General features: G+C 46.6%; 1 protein-coding gene across 1 annotated transcript in view; it reads left to right on the forward strand.

Annotated features, from left to right (window-relative positions):
* The window catches only part of suclg2 (succinate-CoA ligase GDP-forming subunit beta), a 60,531-nt gene that overhangs the window by 23,588 nt on the left and 15,179 nt on the right, over window positions 1-21,764 (forward strand). The window contains exons 3-9 of the mRNA XM_062469743.1: window positions 3,745-3,844; window positions 5,102-5,192; window positions 6,488-6,640; window positions 7,475-7,564; window positions 8,586-8,682; window positions 10,001-10,162; window positions 11,413-11,555. Coding sequence (XP_062325727.1) covers window positions 3,745-3,844; window positions 5,102-5,192; window positions 6,488-6,640; window positions 7,475-7,564; window positions 8,586-8,682; window positions 10,001-10,162; window positions 11,413-11,555 — 836 coding nt within the window. The remainder of the gene's footprint in view (window positions 1-3,744; window positions 3,845-5,101; window positions 5,193-6,487; window positions 6,641-7,474; window positions 7,565-8,585; window positions 8,683-10,000; window positions 10,163-11,412; window positions 11,556-21,764) is intronic.

The raw sequence follows: 21,764 nt of genomic DNA on the forward strand, positions 1-21,764 counted from the left end.
ATTATCAAACTGTAAGATGGGTTAACACATTTTCATTTGTAAATGACAGTTGGGTCATGCGATATGTCGCCTTGCCGTTCTTTTTGACAGGGTTGTGTGGTCATGTCTCTCCAGAACCAAACCCAGCACCTTGTGGCAACAGGTTAGTGTGGAGGTGAGCAGATGGCCAGACCTGGTCCAATAGTGTACTGAGATGAGCTGACAAACCTATCCAAGCTTTATTCATGCAATATAGCCTACAGGTTTTTTATAGTCTGTTGGATAGGCAGATAGGGGCTCAATAGACATCATCTCTATGCTATGATGTGAGTTGTAATATCATTAATATGCAGCCAAGTTCTTGGGTTTGTTCTAACTAAGCTGACCCTTCTAACAATAAACACGTTTCGCTGTGTATATCCATCCCCACTCCTTCACAGCATCCGCTGTGAGCTTTAAAGATGAACACCGGTGCATGGGTTTTTAGAAAGTCCTTTATCTTCCATCTGCGTTTCACAGTACTCAGAGGACCAGGCTACCTTCCTTCTTCCACAGCGGCTCTCTGTGTTTGTTTTCTGCCTCCCGAGAGACGTTTAGTTGGCCACGTTTAGCCGCCACATTACTTGAATTACATCAGGCCCACCGGGAGTGGGGCCTGGTCGTGTTTTTCCGTGCAGAAAGAGAGCCCGTCTCGCTGTGTCAGGGTCGGCTTTGGATTCGCATCTGCCTCGATCTTCCGTGGCGCTCCGTGCAGAACCTTTCCCACGTCATTAGATCTCTGACGAACAGTAGCACTGCTGCCGTCGAGCCCTGGGCGGCGGCTGTCCATGAGTAGGAGGAAGAGGAGGGAGAGGAGGAGGACTGTTTAGAAAGGGGAACAGACGATGACATGAAGCTTTGGAAAGGGGACAGAGGGAGAGACTGAGGCAGAAGTAACAGCTGTGATGCTGACTGCCGTCATTGGTAAATACGCTTCCAGTTCATTTGGGCTCATTAAGGGGAAATGAGTTAGCCCGGGGATGGCCATGTTACTCACATTACAGTTGATGCGATGGAAGATGTTGTACAATGTTCCTCTCCTCCCCTGTGTCCCCTAGTACGAACGGAAATGGAGAAAAATAAATTCTCATCTTGCCTTTTTACAAAGCCATGATTTAGTTATAAATGGATATGGATAGCTGGTTATGCAACAACAACCCCATTTCCCCTTCAGTAGGAGTGTTCTGTGATTTTTTTGTTTGAGACTAATATACTGTATGCCTGCTACCTTTAAGCAGGTTATTGTACTAGTTTACAAGTCACTGACTAGCTCTGGTAGAGAGCTGTCAAAATGCAATGGAGGATGGTCAACAAAATGGTATCTCGGATCTCCTGTAAGTTTGGAGTACCCGTTGTGAGCAGTATATCACCTTTTATCTCCTCAAATCGAACACTGGTAACTTTCAACCCTGCGTCAATACTCTCCACAAGTGACAGTGAGAACAGCTACCGGCTGCTCAGCACACAAAACATCAAACGCTATCCGGTTGCTTGGGAACTGAACCATAGACCATGCTTTGCTTTCCATAACAATATCTCACCCTTTTGTATCACATTTTTGTCAGGCTTCTAAAACAATATCAGTTGCACCTCCCTGCCTCCTTGTAAATCTAAGAAATACCTTTTAGTTATCAGTTTACAAGGCTCTTGAAGGCATGTCGTCCATATTAAGCAGTCACAGGGAGGTACTCGCGCTGAAGACGCACCTCATTTCACAAGGGATGTAGGAAGCTCTCCCCTACATGGAGCGGTGCCTGGGTACAAAGTCCTCCTACCACTCCTGTCCTGGTGCTGTCTCCCTCATTAGTGACCAGACCCTGTGTGTGTGTGTGTGTGTGTGTGTGTGTCATACCCCACACGACACTGTTGTCTATCAGCTCCGCTCGCTCCTGTGAACTGGAGTCTACGCATCACCATGCATCATTATCTGTTGTAAGATCTTCGTGGATGACTGGCCTACCAGTGGAGAGATGGAAGTAAAGGAAAAAAGATTTGCTAAGAAGCTATGGCAAAGGTGTGTGTATAATTACAGGCTATTTTCCAAGAGAGTGGTTTTATTGGATAACTGTTCATTCGTGAACAGGCTTAGGCTTATCTCCCTCTGCTGATAAATGTGCCTAATATGTTCCAGCCTATGTTCAGGAACCTAAGTCTGTCAAGGTATTAGTTCCCCGCTGTCATAAATCTGGGCTAAGTATTAGCATTTTGAGTGTGTTATCAGTTCTAGCTAGGCCTACTTGATCACCATTGTCGTGCAATAGGAATGTATACCTATCCATTACCCATGCATTATGAAGTCTAGGCTGCATCCCTCCTCTCAGGGGCTGTTGGAGTGCAGTCCTTCCAGCCAGCGTGTCTAGTCTGTGTTCAAGACTACGCTGTGCATGCTTCTGCCTGATACCCTGGAATGAACAATAGCTTCTGTCAGCTACAAGTGTAGGCCTCCCTATGTCAGTCCATAGTCTTCCTTATCAGTCCCTCCCTACTTCTCATGTAACCTCCCTGTACCTCCTCCTTTCTGCCTCCTTCATCTACTGCCCTCTCCCCAGTGTTTCACCTCTCCCTGGCTGGCATCACACCTCGCATGACTGCCTCTGCCCCTTCTTCAGCACTCCCCACCTTCCTCAACCAGTTCTTTAACAAAAGTAATTTCCTCTGTTCAGTTCTGCCCCCCCCCCCCCCTCCTCATGCAAATGCCCACAGGACACTCGACTTCATCTTGCTTTGAACTCATTTTTAATTTTGTGCAGTAGCAGTTTATTTTTTTTGTATTAACATATTTATTCATTTAAGAATTATGCACTCTCATTCTCTCTCTCCTTTTTACTCAATCCCTTCACTCTCTGTCTTCATCCTCCTCTATCCTTTTCTCCAGACAAAGCTCTGCTCACCCTTAAGAATACACTATTAGTTTAATCTCTGCCACCTTGTCAGAGACTATTTTCTTTGGGTTCCACTACTCGTATCATCAGCCAGCTGGGGTCTGGAGCCTTAACCATGTCTAGCAAGCTCATGTCTGGACACCAGTCTGATCTCCTCTCCGTCTCAAGGTCGAGATGTCTTTCCTGACGTCTTCAAAGGAATCCCTACGAATGTCCTTCACGACACACACACCACACACACACATCCCCATCTGTACACATCAATGTACCCCTCGATTGTGAATGGTTGAATTCCCTGTCTTGACAATACTATTTGGAAGGTACTTCCAACCCCTGCCCAGTGCCCCTGACGCTCCATTTGAGTTGTTCTCTCCTCCTGTCTGAGCGGAGGTGGTTCTCTCCTCCTGTCTGAGCCGGGTTAGGGGAAGGACGACAGGATGGATGTCCCTTTGTTGACGTTGTCTACATGGGCTCATCAGGCGCACGTCCTTGTGTTTGTGACAGATGGGGAGGATGAGGCATGATTCACATTGCAACCGTCCTGTGGTATAGCCGCTGTATAATTTAAGATGCTACTGTGAAGAGCCTGATGTTCATGCTGTCCTCCTGTTACTCCGCCTCCCCACCACTCTACCTAAGGGCCACAACGGGGACGGGGATCCAAGGTTTCAGAGAGCACACGGCTCTCAGGCGGATGCTGGGGAACACAATAGGCCTCCATGATGATGTGCTGTTCTGATTGGAGTGCTCTCATTGCTCTCCCTTAACCTGGCTGTCTACCCCCCAACTACACGCTATTCTGTCCTCTCTTACAATTATCCTTCTCTTTCCGTCTCTCTTTCAGAAGCAAAGGAGATAGTTCTGAAGGCCCAGATACTGGCAGGGGGGCGAGGGAAGGGCCTGTTCGATAGTGGCCTTAAAGGTGGAGTGCACTTAACTAAAGAGTGAGTATTCCTGGTTCATGATTGGCTGTCTCGGGGCAGGGACCAGAAAATGGCCTCTCGGGCAGATGACTGTGCTTTTCCCCTCTTCAGCTGGAGCTGCAGAGAAAATGACTATATGGCAGACTTGTCTTATCCCGGGCAACAAAAAAAAAAAGAGTACACGTAAATCTATTGTGGGTCAGGTGGCTGAGCGGTAAGGGAGTCGGGCTAGTAATCTGAAGGTTATCGGTTCAATTCCTGGCTGTGCCAATGACATTGTGTCCTTGGGCAAGGCAATTCATCCTACTTGCTTCGGGGGGAATGTCCCTGTACTTACTGTAAGTCGCTCTGGATAAGAGCGTCTGCTAAATGACTAAATGTAAATTATATTGATCTTTTTCTACAATCGGAAACGGTCTTGGAATGTACTGTTTTGTACTTGTAGTTGTTTAATGGCCACGTTAATGTCATGTTTGTGTACTTATACTTTTATAAGTGTACTTTTTTTTTTGTACCTTTACTGAAGGGGAGTCTATTCTATTTGATGCATGGTTTGTCAGGTGAAGTCTGCTGTCAGTTTTGCAGCATTCATGTTAGTTAGCGCCTCATTTATTTTAACGAATCTAATTCTTACCACCTATAAAAGCTTATCCCTGTACTGACACTTGGTACATTGTAAAAGTACATTAGTTGGTAAGATCCACCAAGATATATTGTGGCAAATGTACTCTACAATACAGAGGGAAACAGAAAGGTGTGTACTTGATTAAGGACAAACAGCCACGACATGCATCATTGTCACCCTACTTTGGAATAACGGGTAACTTGGTGAAAGTGAGACATCAGAAGTTTGGCCTCCCCAGACAGTGACATGTGCACACAGTTCATCCTCCTCTCATCTATCACGGGAGAAACACAACCCAAGGCTTCATTTGTATTCTGTTAAAAGGAGAGCGAGATGAGAGGAGGATGAAGAGACGTTAATGCTTTTAACTTTGGAAAGAGGGGCAGACTCATTCAAAGAGAAGTGCAGACATTGACGATTTGCACCAAACAACTCCTTTGTCTGAATGTTAGAACCTGGCAAGAAATGTGCTGAAGCACCTTTTTATTTAAATGAAAATGGTTACAAAAGCTGGAAATAATGAATCTCTTTGTACCTTCCCACACAATTTGTGATGATATTCTCATTTTTTTCCTCCCCTACTGTGCATAGTCTCTGTTTACAGATGCTTTATAAGAATGTATTGGACTGAACCAATCCCCTCTCTCCTGTAGCCCTTCAGTGGTGGGTGAGCTGGCCAATAAGATGCTTGGCTTTAGTCTGACAACCAAGCAGACACCAAAAGAAGGGGTGAAGGTGAAAACGGTGAGTCACCTCTGTAGTTAAACAGATCTGTTTAGCCTTTGTGTCTTATTTCAAGGTCATTTTAACCGTGTATTGTAGTTCTGTTAAACAGTATTTTTGATATAGGCGATGTCTAGTCTTATTCCTGTCTTAGTGCTGGGTGGTATGCGACTGTTCATTTATGAAGGCTCCTTTTTTCTTAGTTTTATTCATTGTCATTGTAAAAATAATACATGTTTTTCAGGGGCTTTGAGTCCAAAGTGTTAGTAAACAACTATTTGTGTGTCATTATTAAGATGGAATATTTCTTTCACTTACACACGGCAGACCCCTCCTTAAAAAAAACAAAAACAAAAAAAAAAAACACATTCCGACAAAACTCATTTCCAGGTAATGAAGCCATGTTGGCCTGTGGCTTGTGTATCTTTCTTCCTCCGTTTCCTTCTTCCTCTCTATCTGCCCTCCCTCTCTTTCCCTCTTAGTGATATATTGCCTTGAGCTCCCCATTAACGCTTGCCTTCGTTCCTGCCAGACAACCACAAAGTTTAGGGAAAGAATCAAATGAATGTCATATTTGCCATATTTTTTTTTTTAACGCTCCAGGAAAAGGAAGTTCACAGCTGTAAGATCAAAACGTAGTCACTCAGGGGAAAGCACAAACATACACACTGAAAATGTAGTTTACGAGATAAAAATAAACACAAAATGACACGAAAAAGTGTGATTGTTTGGAAGACATGCATCATATCCAATTGAAACTTCACCTATGAAGACCTAATGTCTTCTCTAACGTGATTGACACAGTGATATGGTTAGACTTCTAGACATGCACACAACTTTCACACTTGAACATGATTGACACAGCACATGACAGTGAGACCAGGTCCGGTCTGAGGTGAGAAGAGCAGAGTGATGTCGATGGTGATGGTAGAGAGTGAACAGGACCCAGCCACTCTGCAGCAGCTTGAATATATTGTCAAGTTCTGCTCTCCTAGATGAGAACCCCCCAGGTGAGCTGTCTTCCTGTCGTACTGAAGCCTTCCTCCCTGAGTTCTGTCATAGCAGCTACGCTGTCGGCTGCCAGGGAGGACAGTCGTATGGATCGAGAAGGAATGAGAGACGGGTTAAGACACATTCACCCTGCTGGCTCCGCATGCTTCGCTTTATCCCCAGTGCTAATTCTAGCTGTAGAGTAGAACAGTCAAGTTATTCTGTGGGTTGTAATGCAGTACATTCCTGTCAGTGTTGAGGTCTGTGGCTGGTAGTCAGTGGAGGGAAGGTGTTGGTCCGCTCTGATTGGGTCTGTGCTGTTCCAGGTGATGGTGGCGGAGGCTATGGACATCAGCAGAGAGACCTACTTCGCCATCCTGATGGACCGTGCCTGTAACGGGCCCGTCATGGTGGGCAGTCCTCAGGGCGGCGTGGACATCGAGGAGGTGGCTGCCACGACCCCTGAGCTCATCTTCAAGGTTCGCGCCAAACTCCTTATATATAAAGTGACTTCCATGTATGCATTTTGTATGACTCTTATTACGGTAAGAGGGGCCATAGTAAAACCAGCGTCAGAATTGTGGACAGTAAAGGCAGTCCAAGCTAGAACAGCTTGTCCTGCCCGCAGGCCAATGTCTGCGGGGTAGCGCACGATCCAGGACATTAGGATGCGCTCTCTGTCTCAGCCTGCATCTACTGCTCTGAGCTTTGGGCTGCTCACAACCTCCCTGTCTGCTGTCTGCAGATGTTATTCCATTATTAAACGGTACAGATGTTTCTCTCCACTCTCACCGGTGGCTGCTACATCAATTCTGCACAGTAGCATACTGGAGGATCCTGCCCAGTAACTGGCTGGTGATTCAGTCACTTGTGACTGCAGATGTTGCAGCTGCACATGGCCCTCTATTTCCTGACGGTAGTTGATAGGTGTTTACACATCATTTGATCCTTGTTTATCTCATATTCTGTATAGTCCTACAGTTCCTACCAGACTCATTCTACACAGACACATCTGTCAGTGTGGCAACACCGAATCACCTGAGTGGCAGTTAGGCCCTTTTGTTGCTCTTAAGATGGAGACAAGGAAAGAGGGAGAGGTTTTTTTTTAACTTCTTTTTTTTTTTTAGAAGGCCAGAGTTTCAGTTTGTTCTCTCTCTCTCGCTCTCTCTTTCTCTCTCTCTGTCTCTCTCATAGCCGTGCTTCTGGCAGCATGCCACTTCTTAATCTCAGCGATGGTGATTTAATGAACCTCCACTTTGTCACATTACCGTCTGGCGTTCAAGTTTCACGTTTTCTCTTCTCTCCAATCACAGGAACCCATAGATATTTGGGAGGGAGTTCGAGATGACCAGGCGCTGCGCATGGCTGGCAATTTGGGTTTCAAAGGACCTCTGGAGAGCCAGGTAATGGGGCCTTGAGAAGTTGTCAGACGTGCAGGGCAGAGGAGCAGCACTGCAGACACAACCCAGACCAGTCTGGATGGGCCCTGCACAGCCGGCTGTCTGGGGCTGTTCTGACTAGTTAACTAGGTCGGGGACACGGCATAGATAAATACACGCTTCATTTTGCAATTTTGATATTAATTTGATTTTAGGGTCAAATTTTGAGACGATTGTCTGGTAGCATCATATCTTTAATTAGAATTCCTCTCCACGAGCAGAGACGCATAAATCATTTTATTAGTACCGACTGTTAACATGCGGAAAAAGTATAAATCAACTTAATGAATGTTCTTTTGAAAACTGAAATGAAACATACTTTCCCTGGAACGTGAGCCTTCCCGGATATTGATTGGACATTTAAACAGCCTGGAGGAAGGGATAAAGATTTGCTGAAAGGTTTCCCTCTGAGTATTTTGTCAGACCTGAAGATTACCAAAAGTGCCTGAGTGTGGGTTCTTTGTGAGGAGCAGTTCTTGTAATGTTTTCTGTCAGATGAATTGTATTATAAAACAAGTGGCTTGGTTGCAGGCATAAAAAAAACAATCAATTAAGTGACCATGTTCTCTTAAAGGAGGGATTTTTATTATCCCTGCCGCTCTGAATAAGAATGGTTCTATAACAGAAGAACTAGAGAGAAAACGCACAACGCCTGCAGTGATAATACTTGTTGTCTATATTTATAATATATAGCACAAAATGAAAAAAAATGTTTCTTGAAGTTTAATTTGTTATGCATATTTTCAAAACATTCATATAGAAAATTAAAAAACAATTGTCTGTCTTCCTGTATACATAACCTCTGAGCGTCTTGTGCAGTTATTTTTTTATTCGATTATTTAATTCCAACACCTGTGCACACATTCTGTGTGTGTGTGTAATTTGCCATGTTTTATTTAGTGTAAGAACTCAGCTGAGTGGCCTTGGCGGCCGGCTGCTCAGAGCTGTATTGTCTGATAATGACTGCCCTCTGTGGATCTCACAGGCAGCAGATCAGATTAAGAGGCTCTATGATCTCTTCCTGAAAGTCGACGCGACTCAAGTTGAAGTCAATCCTCTTGGAGAGACTCCGGAGGGACAAGGTACTGTTGCTTTCTGCTCTTTTGATAATTCCATTGTAGAGAATAAATGTTTGCTTGCGTGTGTGTTTGTCTTTGTGTGTGTGTGTGTGTGTGTGTGTGTGTGTGTGTGTCATGGGTATGCTTACATTTTCTTCTCAAGCAGGGCCCCCTAATCATGCCCCCTCGTATTTGAACACAATATGAAGAACTATTTAAATATACTTGTTTTACTGTCCCTTACTTTGGCTGGTGAACCTAAAGCCTGAATACAAATTTTGAAACAGTCTTTAAACTGTAGTTTTCTTTTCATGAAAATTCATTCTGTGTTGTCTGGTGTTGTGAGATGAAATGGCCTCCCAGACAAGAACACAGCTGGTTTGATGTACAAACTCTGGTTCTTGGTTTGGTTTACGAAAGATTGACAAGAGAAGAAAGTTTTGTTGTCTGATAATTGCTTATGAATATTAATGAGGAAGCCATCTGAGAGATCTGTAGTGAGGAGTGCATGTTTCCTTGTCATGGGTGAGACATGGCCATGGTGAGACTAGCATACAAACACACACATACACACACACACACACACACACACAGTGGGACCAGCATCACATAGTCTGAGGATCACAGGGAAACGGGTGAATTAACATATTTGAGATTGTGGTTATTCTTCTCGCTGTCATCTATTTTCTGAAACTGAACCTACTTCATGACAAGATGTATTATAAGGCCAAATATTGGATTAATTAGTTGCCTGTATGTTTCTTTTTGTAGATCTTCCTTACAGTGGTTGGTCCAAGAGTCTTTTTCAGAGAATATTAGTTGAAGGATTTAAGCAGCCTAGCATTGGCGTTTGTGATAGCCTTCAGAGGACAGTTAATGTAGAGTGCTCAGTAAATACTAAAGTAAATACTGATGCACTTAACTTGCTGTGAAGGTAGTGCTCTGCTTAGTCTCTTTGAAACGCATGCACTTGTGCAGAGCAAAGGATGTGTCCATTATGCATAGCAGCTTCTGCCTCTGAGGCATAGTCCAATACATATACATGAGCATCAATATTCCAAACGTTGAAAGAATTAAGACTAATAGGGTGAGGTTACATCCTTCATTTCATTTATTTAAGGTGTTAGAGATGTTAATTACTTTCCACTGCCATATCCCTTTTAAAGTTCTAATGTGTCCTCTTGTTCACTTTCTCTCTCCCTGTCTTCGCTTTCCTCTCATCTCCTCGTCTTCCTCTCTTCTCTCTGCCTCTTTCTTCTTTCTGCTTCGTTCCTGTCCTTTCTCTTCCTCTCTCCTCACTCCGCTCCTCACTCCATCTCTCTCTCCTCTTCCTCTCCTCCAGTGGTGTGTTTCGATGCCAAGATCAACTTTGACGACAATGCAGAGTTCCGTCAGAAAGCCGTCTTTGCGATGGATGACATGTCGGAGAGCGACCCAACTGAGACGGAAGCGGCCAAGTGGGACCTTAAATACATTGGACTGGATGGAAACATTGCCTGCTTTGGTCAGTGGTGCATGTAGTAATGGAAAGAATCTACATCATGTTAGCACACCCTCGCTGGAGTTGGACCGGAGTGTTTACCTACAGTAATAGGATAACTGCAATGCTGAGACAAAATCCTAACTTTGTCAAACTAAGGCAGACTGGGCTTCTCTCCAGGCCAAATTACAACCAGCTTTCTAACTGCTCCAGGAGGAGTGCAGCCGTAACCAATGCTTTCTAATTAGTCATAATCCGCCAAAAAAGTCTCCAGTGAGCTGGATTGTTAGCATTCTCATTAAAACCCCCTCTCGTCATAAATCACAGCTTTACAGTGAGAAGCAGGGGAACCTGCTACAGTAAACTAGCTACCCTGTCGCCTGGTGAAGCTAGAGGACACTACCGCTCTATACCCTCCCGGACCCAGTCCTCCCAGACCCAGTCCTCCCAGACCCAGTCCTCCCACAACAGCTTCAGTCGAAGCTTTGTGACCCTTCGAAGTGACAGCTGATAAAGCGTGTTTCCTTTTATTGAGACTTCTGGTGGGTAACTTGCCAGAACCCAGCCTCAGCTCCGCGAGGTAAGGCGTGTAGAGGGAGGCGCGTTGGCTGCAGACAGGAAAACAGGCTAAATTGTTTGGCTGCCTCAGCACACAGCGGGGTAGCAGTCGCTATCGCTGTACTGGTTGATCAGATGAACAGCTAGTAACGCAATAGAGACTTTCTTTAATCAGCATTCCCTTTCTGAAGTCAGGAATGCATTCATAATCATATTTTCTCATGTCGCTCAACTTCCAAGTGTTAAATATCCTGATAAGATGATTTGGAGGCATTTGGAGGCGTTTAGGGCGGCGTGTGCCTCTTAAAGCTGTAAATCCTCCACGCTTTGGGATGTTTGTTCCTTCCTTAGTAGATCATTTACTCATTGATTTTACTGTGTGCACTTTTATATTAGATGTATTTATCCCTTGATACTGGTAATGTTCATTTTAATTAACTCCAGACTAACTATATATATATATATATATATATATATATATATATATATTTTTTTTATCTCAAGTCTTTTCTTTTAGGAATTTCTGTTTCAATTAGGATTCTAATGGAAAAATCTAGCTTCATTATTTCACAGGCAGGAAACCATTAGTAGAGCACCACAATCATTAATTGTCATCAAACTCGGGGATGAGAGAGAGAAACTGTTGTAATGAAGTCAATGTTTTGGGGAAAGCTTCTTGGTTTTCTGACTGCATGGCCTCTCCCCTATTAATATAGTGAATGGGGCTGGCCTGGCCATGGCCACTTGTGACATCATCGACCTCCATGGAGGGAAGCCAGCAAACTTCCTGGACCTGGGAGGAGGCGTCAAGGAGAACCAGGTGTACCAGGCCTTCAAACTGCTCACTGCAGACCCCAAGGTACCTCTGCACAGAACTGAACACAACCCCAGGACGGCCTCTTTCGGCTCGATAGAAAAGGATAGTTTTATTGAAAAACAGTCAAGTATTAGTCATAATCAGACACTACTCGAGCAGTTAGTCAATGTACACACATTCCCTGAAATCTCAAAAGCATCTCTGGTCTTGTTATCCTTACAGAGATCCGTGTCAAAGCTTAAGAATCTCTGCGACAGTCTCAGTGCCAGCACTCATTAGACCGCTAGCTGTAGCATCCAGTCTTGTTGCACAGAGACATGGGGTCTTGAAGAAGATGATTATACGCCGTCTTCTTATTGACAGGGGCATGATGAATCGCAGCTCAGCAACCACAATGAAATCACCCTTTTAATGACTTGTCTCCGCAGTCGGTCTCCCCCATGTGCACACACACACACACACACTCGTTACTTCTCGTCCCCTGTTGTATTTAAAGTCCCGGAGCGTCACAGGATGTGGCAGTTTGGGTCTTTTACAAGTGTGGAGTTGTGTGATCAGACTGGCAGTGACTGTAAACACTCTGAAGCTGGTGTCGGTGCTGCAGTGCTGCTTACATGCTGACAAACGACACACAGCTAATTCCCCCTCCACTGCCACTTCCACATCCAAGGAGTTACATGATTACATTCTTTCTGGCAGTATTTGTGGTTTTATGTATTATGTATAGAAAGGGGTGAATTTGAATCCCATGTGTGGATGGAGACTGTCGTATGTACGGGCTAGTGACAATCTCCTGCTGCATCAAAGGCAGGGAGGGTGTGACACAGATATATCAAAGGACCTGTTTTCCTGGTCATGATGATGATGTGGGATGAGTCGCAGTTTCTTCTAGATGTGTTTTCCTTCCTTTAGGAAGCAGAAACCCATGAACAGGATTCAGTTCAAGTTTCAAATCGAGCACTCTAGGTGCTCCACTTGATGTCGTCACGGTGACCTGGAAACAAGCGTGACGTAAATATTCCTCATCTCTTAGTGGCCGACTTATTCAATAAAATCTGTCCATTATCATGTTAAACAGGGTTCTAATAGAGATGTAAAGGGAACCGTTTTTAAAATCTGCTTTAGCTGGAAACACCTGGATGATTTCTTGCTCTGGAGAGTGAGGATCAGTGTGCTCTGGAGAGTGAGGATCAGTGTGCTCTGGAGAGTGAGGATCAGTGTGCTCTGGAGAGTGAGGATCAGTGTGCTCTGGAGAGTGAGGATCAGTGTGCTCTGGAGAGTGAGGATCAGTGTGCTCTGGAGAGTGAGGATCAGTGTGCTCTGGAGAGTGAGGATCAGTGTGCTCTGGAGAGTGAGGATCAGTGTGCTCTGGAGAGTGAGGATCAGTGTGCTCTGGAGAGTGAGGATCAGTGTGCTCTGGAGAGTGAGGATCAGTGTGCTCTGGAGAGTGAGGATCAGTGTGCTCTGGAGAGTGAGGATCAGTGTGCTCTGGAGAGTGAGGATCAGTGTGCTCTGGAGAGTGAGGATCAGTGTGCTCTGGAGAGTGAGGATCAGTGTGCTCTGGAGAGTGAGGATCAGTGTGCTCTGGAGAGTGAGGATCAGTGTGCTCTGGAGAGTGAGGATCAGTGTGCTCTGGAGAGTGAGGATCAGTGTGCTCTGGAGAGTGAGGATCAGTGTGCTCTGGAGAGTGAGGATCAGTGTGCTCTGGAGAGTGAGGATCAGTGTGCTCTGGAGAGTGAGGATCAGTGTGCTCTGGAGAGTGAGGATCAGTGTGCTCTGGAGAGTGAGGATCAGTGTGCTCTGGAGAGTGAGGATCAGTGTGCTCTGGAGAGTGAGGATCAGTGTGCTCTGGAGAGTGAGGATCAGTGTGCTCTGGAGAGTGAGGATCAGTGTGCTCTGGAGAGTGAGGATCAGTGTGCTCTGGAGAGTGAGGATCAGTGTGCTCTGGAGAGTGAGGATCAGTGTGCTCTGGAGAGTGAGGATCAGTGTGCTCTGGAGAGTGAGGATCAGTGTGCTCTGGTGCAGGAAGCAGCATACCTGTTTCCCCCCCCCCCCCCCCCCCCCCAGCAGTAGGGGGAGGTATGGGGAGACCTACATGATTGGTAGGGGTAGGGGGGTTGACATTAAACTGCTGTGTACCATCATTTGCATTTCATACAGGGATCTAGAGACTCCCAGCATCTGTGAAGGGAATGTTAATTATTAGATTATTGGCATGGTAAAAAGTCCCTCATTTGCATTGGCTGGTTTTCATGAATTCAAAAACTTTTTTCAAACCGAAAGATTAAATGGGTTTTAGTTTATGCTAGCTTTGGTTTAGGAGCAAACAAGCATAAGTGATGGACTTATGTAATATATATGAAATACTTGGATGTTTAATTATGAATAGTTATTCTCAAATTGATTGCTGTCATACCATACTAAGCACTCAGAAGATTATGACAAATTATCAACAAGATTGAGTTTCTCCCTTGAAATACTTAGTTTCTGTCCAGTATTTTGTCTCTCTCCCTCTCCCTCGCTGTAATGTTTTCCTCCTGTTTTGTTACCTTCTCCCCACCTTAACATGTACAGTTGGAGAGCAGAATTCATTAGGTAAATTGGTTGGGTAGACAAAGATAGAAGATGGAATAGAAAAAGGCACATGAAATTGGCACAAGGAAGATGAAAATGATGAAAGGAAAATGATGAAAAGAAAAGCAAAGGACAGTGGGAGGGGGCAAACATGTGACTGCTATTCAGTGAGAGCATAACTCCTGAAGTCCCCCCCCCACGCTACAGTATCCTTGGGAAATTCGGCAGGATTGCAGGCTTGTGTTGACATGCTAAAATGTACTAACCTGCTTTTTCATGGTCACATAAATGACAGCTAACATTGACAGAATAGTTGTATTATTTTTTTATTTATTTTTTTACCCCATATAACCTGTGAGTGGAAGGCTGTGCTCAAACCAACAACCAAATTGCCTTCTACTTAAGCCTCAGAGGAAATGGTGGATCGAGGTAGTGCCTTATTTGTTCATACATTTGGTACCGAAGGCTGTATTTTCCAGGTGAATCATGGACATTTCTTAGAAAGTGCAGTGCTGCAAGGCTCAGCCTGTGACGACTGTGTCTGTGTGGAAATGGCACCCGGGACATGGTTATCTGATTAGCAACATTGTAAAAAGGTGTTGTTTAAAACCCTTGTGCTGCCTTCGGGTCACAATGGCCCGAAGGCAGCACAAGTAAGCCTGGAATGATAAGAAACATGGGCAGTAATTGCTATCTGAACTGTAGTTGTGATCCTGAAGAAGATGGGCACAGTAGCATAGGCTTACTCAGCTGTTTGAACACTTAGATTGATCAGATATTTTGCGAGGTAGTTGTTTACCTTCTCTCTCTCTCTGCTCTCATGCTTCCCCCCTGGCCTGTATGTTCAAGGCACATGTGTACACTGGACAGTAGCTCCTCTGAAGGCATAAACATCTACTCAAAACCTCCATCCTCACCTTCAGTACACATCGAGCAAATGTGTGTGTGTGTGTGTGTATCGTGTCTTGTGGGCAATGTGGGAGCACCTTGCTGGTAGCATTACAGGAACCCTCCCCCCCTGCCTCCCTCTCCCAGGCCTGCCACGCTCCCCCACCAAATCACCTCCATTACCTCTGAGTACTGATGAAAGGTGTTATTGTCCACTACCTACCATGGACGGATAGATACAGCTCAGTGCATGCCAGCTCTCTCTCCCCTTCCCTGTGACTTTGATCTCCCAAATCCTGTTAAGGCCAAGGAGAGGAGCTCCCCTTTAGCTTCACGCCTCATCCACCCAGTCCCTCAGGAGCAGGGTCCAGCCACTGAGCCCGTTGTTGGCATATGGAGATGTCTGAGCCTATGGCGACTGTCACCGCTGCCTCTTTAGACATGCTGAGTCGCTGCCCAGGACAGGCCGCATTGTGACCAGTCGGTGGACTCGGGACGGTGGTAGGTGATTGGCGGTGACGGGTGGATCGTCTCGTCTCGTTGGCCACTCGGAGGAGCCGGGCCCTGCGGTCGTGTTTCCTGCGTGTCCTTGGAGCTGTTTTCATCCTCGCCTCCACCATCGCACATCTGAAAGCAATCACGCACCTTTCAAGCACTGGAGTATATATGTGTGAACACACATGCTCGTATACACAGACACACACACAAGCAGTACACACAAATATGAAACCCATTCACATAAAACAAACACCCATAACCTCATACCGAGGTCTGGTCCCCAAGGGACTCAAACCACCTGTGATCATCAAGGCGCCTGTGACGTCACACCTTGGCTCGCTGCTGGAATGGAAGTCCCTCCCCTGCCGCCCCCCGTCGAGGTAGCTGCCTGTCCCCAACGTCGTAAACACACGCAGCGAGAAGCCAGCGAGCCCAGAGCCTGGATCCTGCGCCTTAATGGAGTTCATCCCCCCTCAGCGCCCTGTTTTAAGCTGGGTATTAAAGAGGGTGGGCGCTTGAGGAACTGGCACCTGAGACCAGCGCAGTGGGACCTGGAACCAGAGGACAGGCGAGGAAGGAGAGGGAACACGGTAATGGCAGCCGTGAGGACTGGCTGTGCTAACACTCGTGTTTGTGTTTGGATAGGTTCAGATGGATTCTCATACTGTGGCTCTTGGGGATTGTTGGGACCTCATTTGCACCCTGGTCTGGTGTGTGTGTTTTTCATTATAAGACCAAGGCCCTTGGTACAGAATAGTCCTGTCAGAGGATTTGCTTACACTGCAGCATATTCCTACACAGCAAAGATAAAGCCAGGCTCAGACTGCCACATATTGTGGCGACTGTTCCACTCCAATGCCTAAGAGATCATTGCAGCCATTATGGCAATTTTTACTGCCAGAGCGTTTTTAGTTTTTTCAAGCTGCACTGCCCTCACGCCAGGCCTTGACATGTATCATGGAAATTAAAAACTGCGTGTGGCGCATGTGTGCCAAGATTTTAAAGCCAGCAGTCTAATGGAAGCAGAGCAGTAGTTGAGATCAGAATATGAAAGTGGTTTTACAAGCTAACGTGGAAGCAGGGAGAGGATCTGGTGCAAAGTTGGCGTCAGGTTTAGCGAGCCATTCAACAGTCCTCCGTAGCTGGAGATTATTTCATAGGAATTGTGGAATGTTTGTCTGCTCAGTCATATTGCTGCTTGACTCTAATTAGTTGGGCCAGAATGTTTTTACGAGATGAAAAATAGTACTAAACTGTAAGTAAAAAAACAATTCCCCCGTTTTTGTAAGACACTAAATATAACTTGGTATTTGCTTACTGTTTGCACTAGCGGGATGCATAATTACACTACTGAATGACAGACAGGTTTATAAACACTAAGTAGACGCTGGCAGTTTTCTCACATTGTTCAACATATCCTTGAGGAAGTTTTAGAGAATGAAGCTTGAAACTGAGCATGTCTTAAGCAGTCACAATGTGTTCCTCTGACGGGCAGCTGTGTACTGTAGCCCATAGCAACATGCTGCAGCAGGAGGGGTTTGTTCTGTTTTTCTCGCTCTTTTTCTCTTTCCCTCCCGTCCTCTCCCCTATCAGACACACACAAACTTTTCTCATTTCTGTCTTGAACTGAGTCTGAATCTGGATCAGGTCCAGCCCATGAGGCTGAGATGCAGGCAGAGGCTTTCTGTACAGCAGGGGAACCAGCTCTCTCCTGGACACACGCACTCTCCTGGACACACGCACTCTCCTGGACAGACACACTCTCCTGGACAGACACACTCTCCTGGACACACACACACTCTCCTGGACACACACACACTCTCCTGGACACACACACACTCTCCTGGACACACACACACTCTCCTGGACACACACTCTCCTGGACAGACACACTCTCCTGGACACACACACTCTCCTGGACACACACACACTCCTGGACACACACACTCCTTGACAGACACACACGCTCCTGGACACACACACTCTCCTGGACACACACACTCTCCTGGACACACACACTCTCCTGGACAGACACACACACTCCTGGACAGGAGACATACAGTATGAACAACCATCAATAGGCAACATTTTACACGTGCACACACCATGCCATAAAAAGCTATCCAGAATGAGAAATGGAGTTGTCAGCCTACATACATTTTCCCGGAGTCTGTTGAAGGTTAATTTGAAGAGGTGTAGAATGGTCCGGGCCCCTCTCTTCTCAGTGGACCTGACCATGTGTCAGATTGATGTTTCCTTCTGGGGCCAGGTGTCTCTCTATCTGATCCCTGTGGCTCTCATCACTTGACCTCTTGGTACTTGTCTTATTCACCAAGACCATCGATAGACGGGGCTATTACTTAACGCTCATGTATGTATTCGTATGGATTGGTAATGTATTCACCTGGTCTTAACACCATTCATCCCCCCTGTCCTGTCTCCTCTCCCCTGGGGGGTTCTGATTGAACAGTCTCCTGTCTGCCGTTTCTCATCGAAGGGAGATCAATAGAGGAACTGGGATTGGATCTGGAGCTAATTGAGCCCTCCTCACACATATTGCAGTGAGAAGCGTTCTGTCATTGCCAAGCCAAGCCTGCGCAGGGCCCTTTACAGCAGCCACAGAAGACCTTCAGAGCTAGCGGCCTCTGATTGACTGACCTTCAGGAGTTCAGGCAGTGGTCACTCGTCCAGAGGAAACAAAAGTGCCATCTGTTTTCCTGTACTGCTTGAGACTGTGGGGTAGTTTTTCCCTAACCTACATGGTGCGTTTAAACGTTTAAGTGGAAAAGAAGACTAGTAGCCCTGGCATGGTGAGAGACCAGTAGCCCTGGCCTGGTGAGAGACCAGTAGCCCTGGCATGGTGAGAGACCAGTAGCCCTGGCCTGGTGAGAGACCAGTAGCCCTGGCATGGTGAGAGACCAGTAGCCCTGGCATGGTGAGAGACCAGTAGCCCTGGCCTGGTGAGAGATCAGTAGCCCTGGCCTGGTGAGAGACCAGTAGTCCTGGCCTGGTGAGAGACCAGTAGCCCTAGCATGGTGAGAGACCAGTAGCCCTGGCCTGGTGAGAGACCAGTAGTCCTGGCCTGGTGAGAGACCAGTAGTCCTGGCCTGGTGAGAGACCAGTAGCCCTGGCCTGGTGAGAGACCAGTAGTCCTGGCCTGGTGAGAGACCAGTAGTCCTGGCCTGGTGAGAGCAAACGGACCCTGGGTGAAAGGACCCCTACTCTGGTCAACTTCTGGCCGTGCCATGCCTGAGAGATTCATGCCCCTTCACAATACAGCTCAATTTAATGGAAGAAGATTTCCTCCATCTGGACAGGCACCAGGGGTTCACCCAGCCGTGCCCTCCATCCCGTCATGCCCCTCCCCCGGCCTGTTGGTCAGCAGAGGCGTGAGGAGGGGGAGGGGCACTGGGGCGTTGCGTGTTGTGAAACATGGAGCTGATGGTGGGGCTGCTGAACGCCTCTCATTTCACGCGTCCTGCTTCCCATGTACACATGCTGGGGCCTCATCTGAGGCCACCCAGACACTGGGATGGAGTTGATGAGATCAGAGCCGGCTCTATGAGGCATGGAGCCTGAGATCAGAGCCGGCTTTATGAGGCATGGAGCCTGAGATCAGAGCCGGCTCTATGAGGCATGGAGCCTGAGATCAGAGCCGGCTCTATGAGGCATGGAACCTGAGCCCAGCTCTGCCTCCACTCTCCTGTAGTTCATGTTTCCTGTGGATGGCTGCAGGACCACGGATAGCTCCGTCTGTGTACGCCCACGGTGGCAGTCGATGCCAACGTCATCATGATAGAAGCCCAGGTTCATTGCGACACAGAGCCATGCGCAAGTAGCTTAATTGTACCGCTAATCATTAAAGCCAACTTTAACTGTGCCAAAATCTTGAGAGATTTTCTTATAAGGGGGAATCGGTGGATGCTGTCTATCATTAGCCGCTATATGACTCATCCCTAGGCACACTATCCACAGGACACGAATGGGGACTCCAGTAATTCAATAAGCGGGCATCCCTTTGTTTGAAATATTGAGGAAAACATGGAAGCTAATTTACCCGACACTACCAAGGCGAGCAGAAGATGAACTGTGTGTCTGTGCGTGTGTGTGAGTACTCTCCCCCTCCATGCTAATGTCAGTTAATATTCTCAGTCCTTTGGTGGTGAGGCTGTTTGTGTTGGACATGATATACAACACTCACACTGTCCTGTTGTCATCTAGATCCCCCACTACCCCTATGATCCTGGGCGTGACGTCAGGAAAGAGGCACCCGGACTCTGTCCTCAACCCCTACGCCTCTGCGGGCAGGGTCCATGCTTTAATTACTGTGATGAGCGAATGCCTGTCTGATGAGAGAGGAGGTGGCTCTCCCTGCATGCTCGCTCCACAGTGTCACTTCAGGTTTGTCTTCTGCAGGGGCATGGCTCAGAATGGAGAAGATCTCCACTGGAGAAGATCTCTCCAGTGGAGAAGCACATCTGGGCCCAGCACTGTTGTAACTGACACCCCAGGGCCTGCTTGGAAACAGCTCTGCCCTGACCAATCCACTTGTCAGTGTCCGGCAACATGCTCTCTGGAATTTGGACTAACCAGCTACCTGAATACAGGCCAGTAGAGTTTCAAGACCTGCAGCTGAAAAGGAAATCGGTTCACAACTGGTATTAAACGATCGTGCCAAAACCTCAAAATAAGGCTCATTCTACATGAGAAAGAGGTTGTTTTCTAAGGCTTGCCGTATCTCCATGCAGCGTATCTCTCCCCGTTACCTGTATCTCTCCCCGTTACCTGTATCTCTCCCCGTTACCTGTATCTCTCCCCGTTACCTGTATCTCTCCTCCTCCTCTTGTCTCCCCTGCTGAGGGATCTGCAGCTATGTATTCTGAGACGGGCTGGCGGCGGTTCAGAGAGATTATTGTCACTGTAATTGGCTTTTCCAGGCCTGATTTGATAGGAGCCTCTTGTCTGATCCCTCCACCTCTTTACCGTGGTAATAGAAAGACGACGAGGCCCACATGAAATGTTCGCCTCATCACATCTCTGGTAGAAACGGTCCGTCTCGCATTTCCCTGGTCAGGGTCGAGTTAGAAAACACAGAGCATGTGCTGCTGTTATTGCATTATTTCTACCAGTGCAGCTTGCCCAGGAGAAAAAAGAAATGTGGGGGAGTGAATGTTGGTGGAGCCATAATACTGTTTAGTGTTCATGTGCACTGCTGTGATACACGTCTTGCAACTGAGGAAAGTTCAGTAAGTAGATTTTTGTGTGTGCAAAAGTTTCAGTTCATCTGTATAGCCAGTACTGTACACATTTGACTTTGACTTTCAGACTTGAGTCCAAACCTTTTGTGTTCCCTGCACGAGTCTTTCATTGCTGCTCTGACACTGTTACACATGAGATATCATTGAGAATTAGTTTTTGTTCCACCCTGGTTTCTATCTGCAAGCTGTCAGACAGTATCTTATCTAGTGTCACATGCACTCCCCCACAAGTAAATATACTGTTGGTGCCTTTATCCTCCATGTTGGAGAGGAGAAACCCTACATGTCCTCTCACCTCCCCAGCATCTGCTCTGCTCAGATCAGATGAGAGCAGCAGTGACCAGGAGATGGCTGCCTGGCCTATCTCCTGCTCAGATCAGGACAGCAGACTCATGCGTGTCCAGCTAGCCTCTGATTTAAACATTGTTTTCGATTTGCTTTTGAATGAACGTCCACATCCTCCACTGAAGAGAGCGCTTGATTTAGGGTCTGACCCGACTGGTGTGGAACACATTTAAATCACCCCCAAATCTATAAGCTATCGGATGTGTAATAAGCACTTGCAAATAATGAACTTGTTAATCTTTCTTTAAGAAGATCTGGATGCAGCTAGTGTCTGGGATTTATGCCTTATCCACTCTCCCTCGATCCATCCCCTTTCTCTCCGTCCTCCTCCTCTCTCTCCTCTATGTCTCCTGGCCAACACAATCTGCATAGGGAGAATCGGACTGATTGTGGCCTAGGTCGAGGGCGCCAACCCAGACCTACTCACACATTAACTTTCACCTACTACAGATATCACCACCCCCCCACCCCCATCCAACGCCTTCGCCTGTTTTTGTAAATGTTGTTGTACTTATGTGCTGAGGTTTTTGTCTGTTCCCACACTGTACTCCTCTAGGAGCATTGTCTGGGTGTTGCCTTTTTTCCTCCTCTTTCCTCATGTTTACCTTGTCTTGTCTTGTGTATTAGAAACTGCAAGTGGCAGCTCGGATCTAAGATGGATTTGAGAGACCGCAGATAGTGCGGCTAG

The sequence above is a fragment of the Osmerus eperlanus genome, chromosome 1 (assembly GCF_963692335.1).
Source record: "Osmerus eperlanus chromosome 1, fOsmEpe2.1, whole genome shotgun sequence".
Taxonomy (NCBI): Eukaryota; Metazoa; Chordata; class Actinopteri; order Osmeriformes; family Osmeridae; genus Osmerus; species Osmerus eperlanus.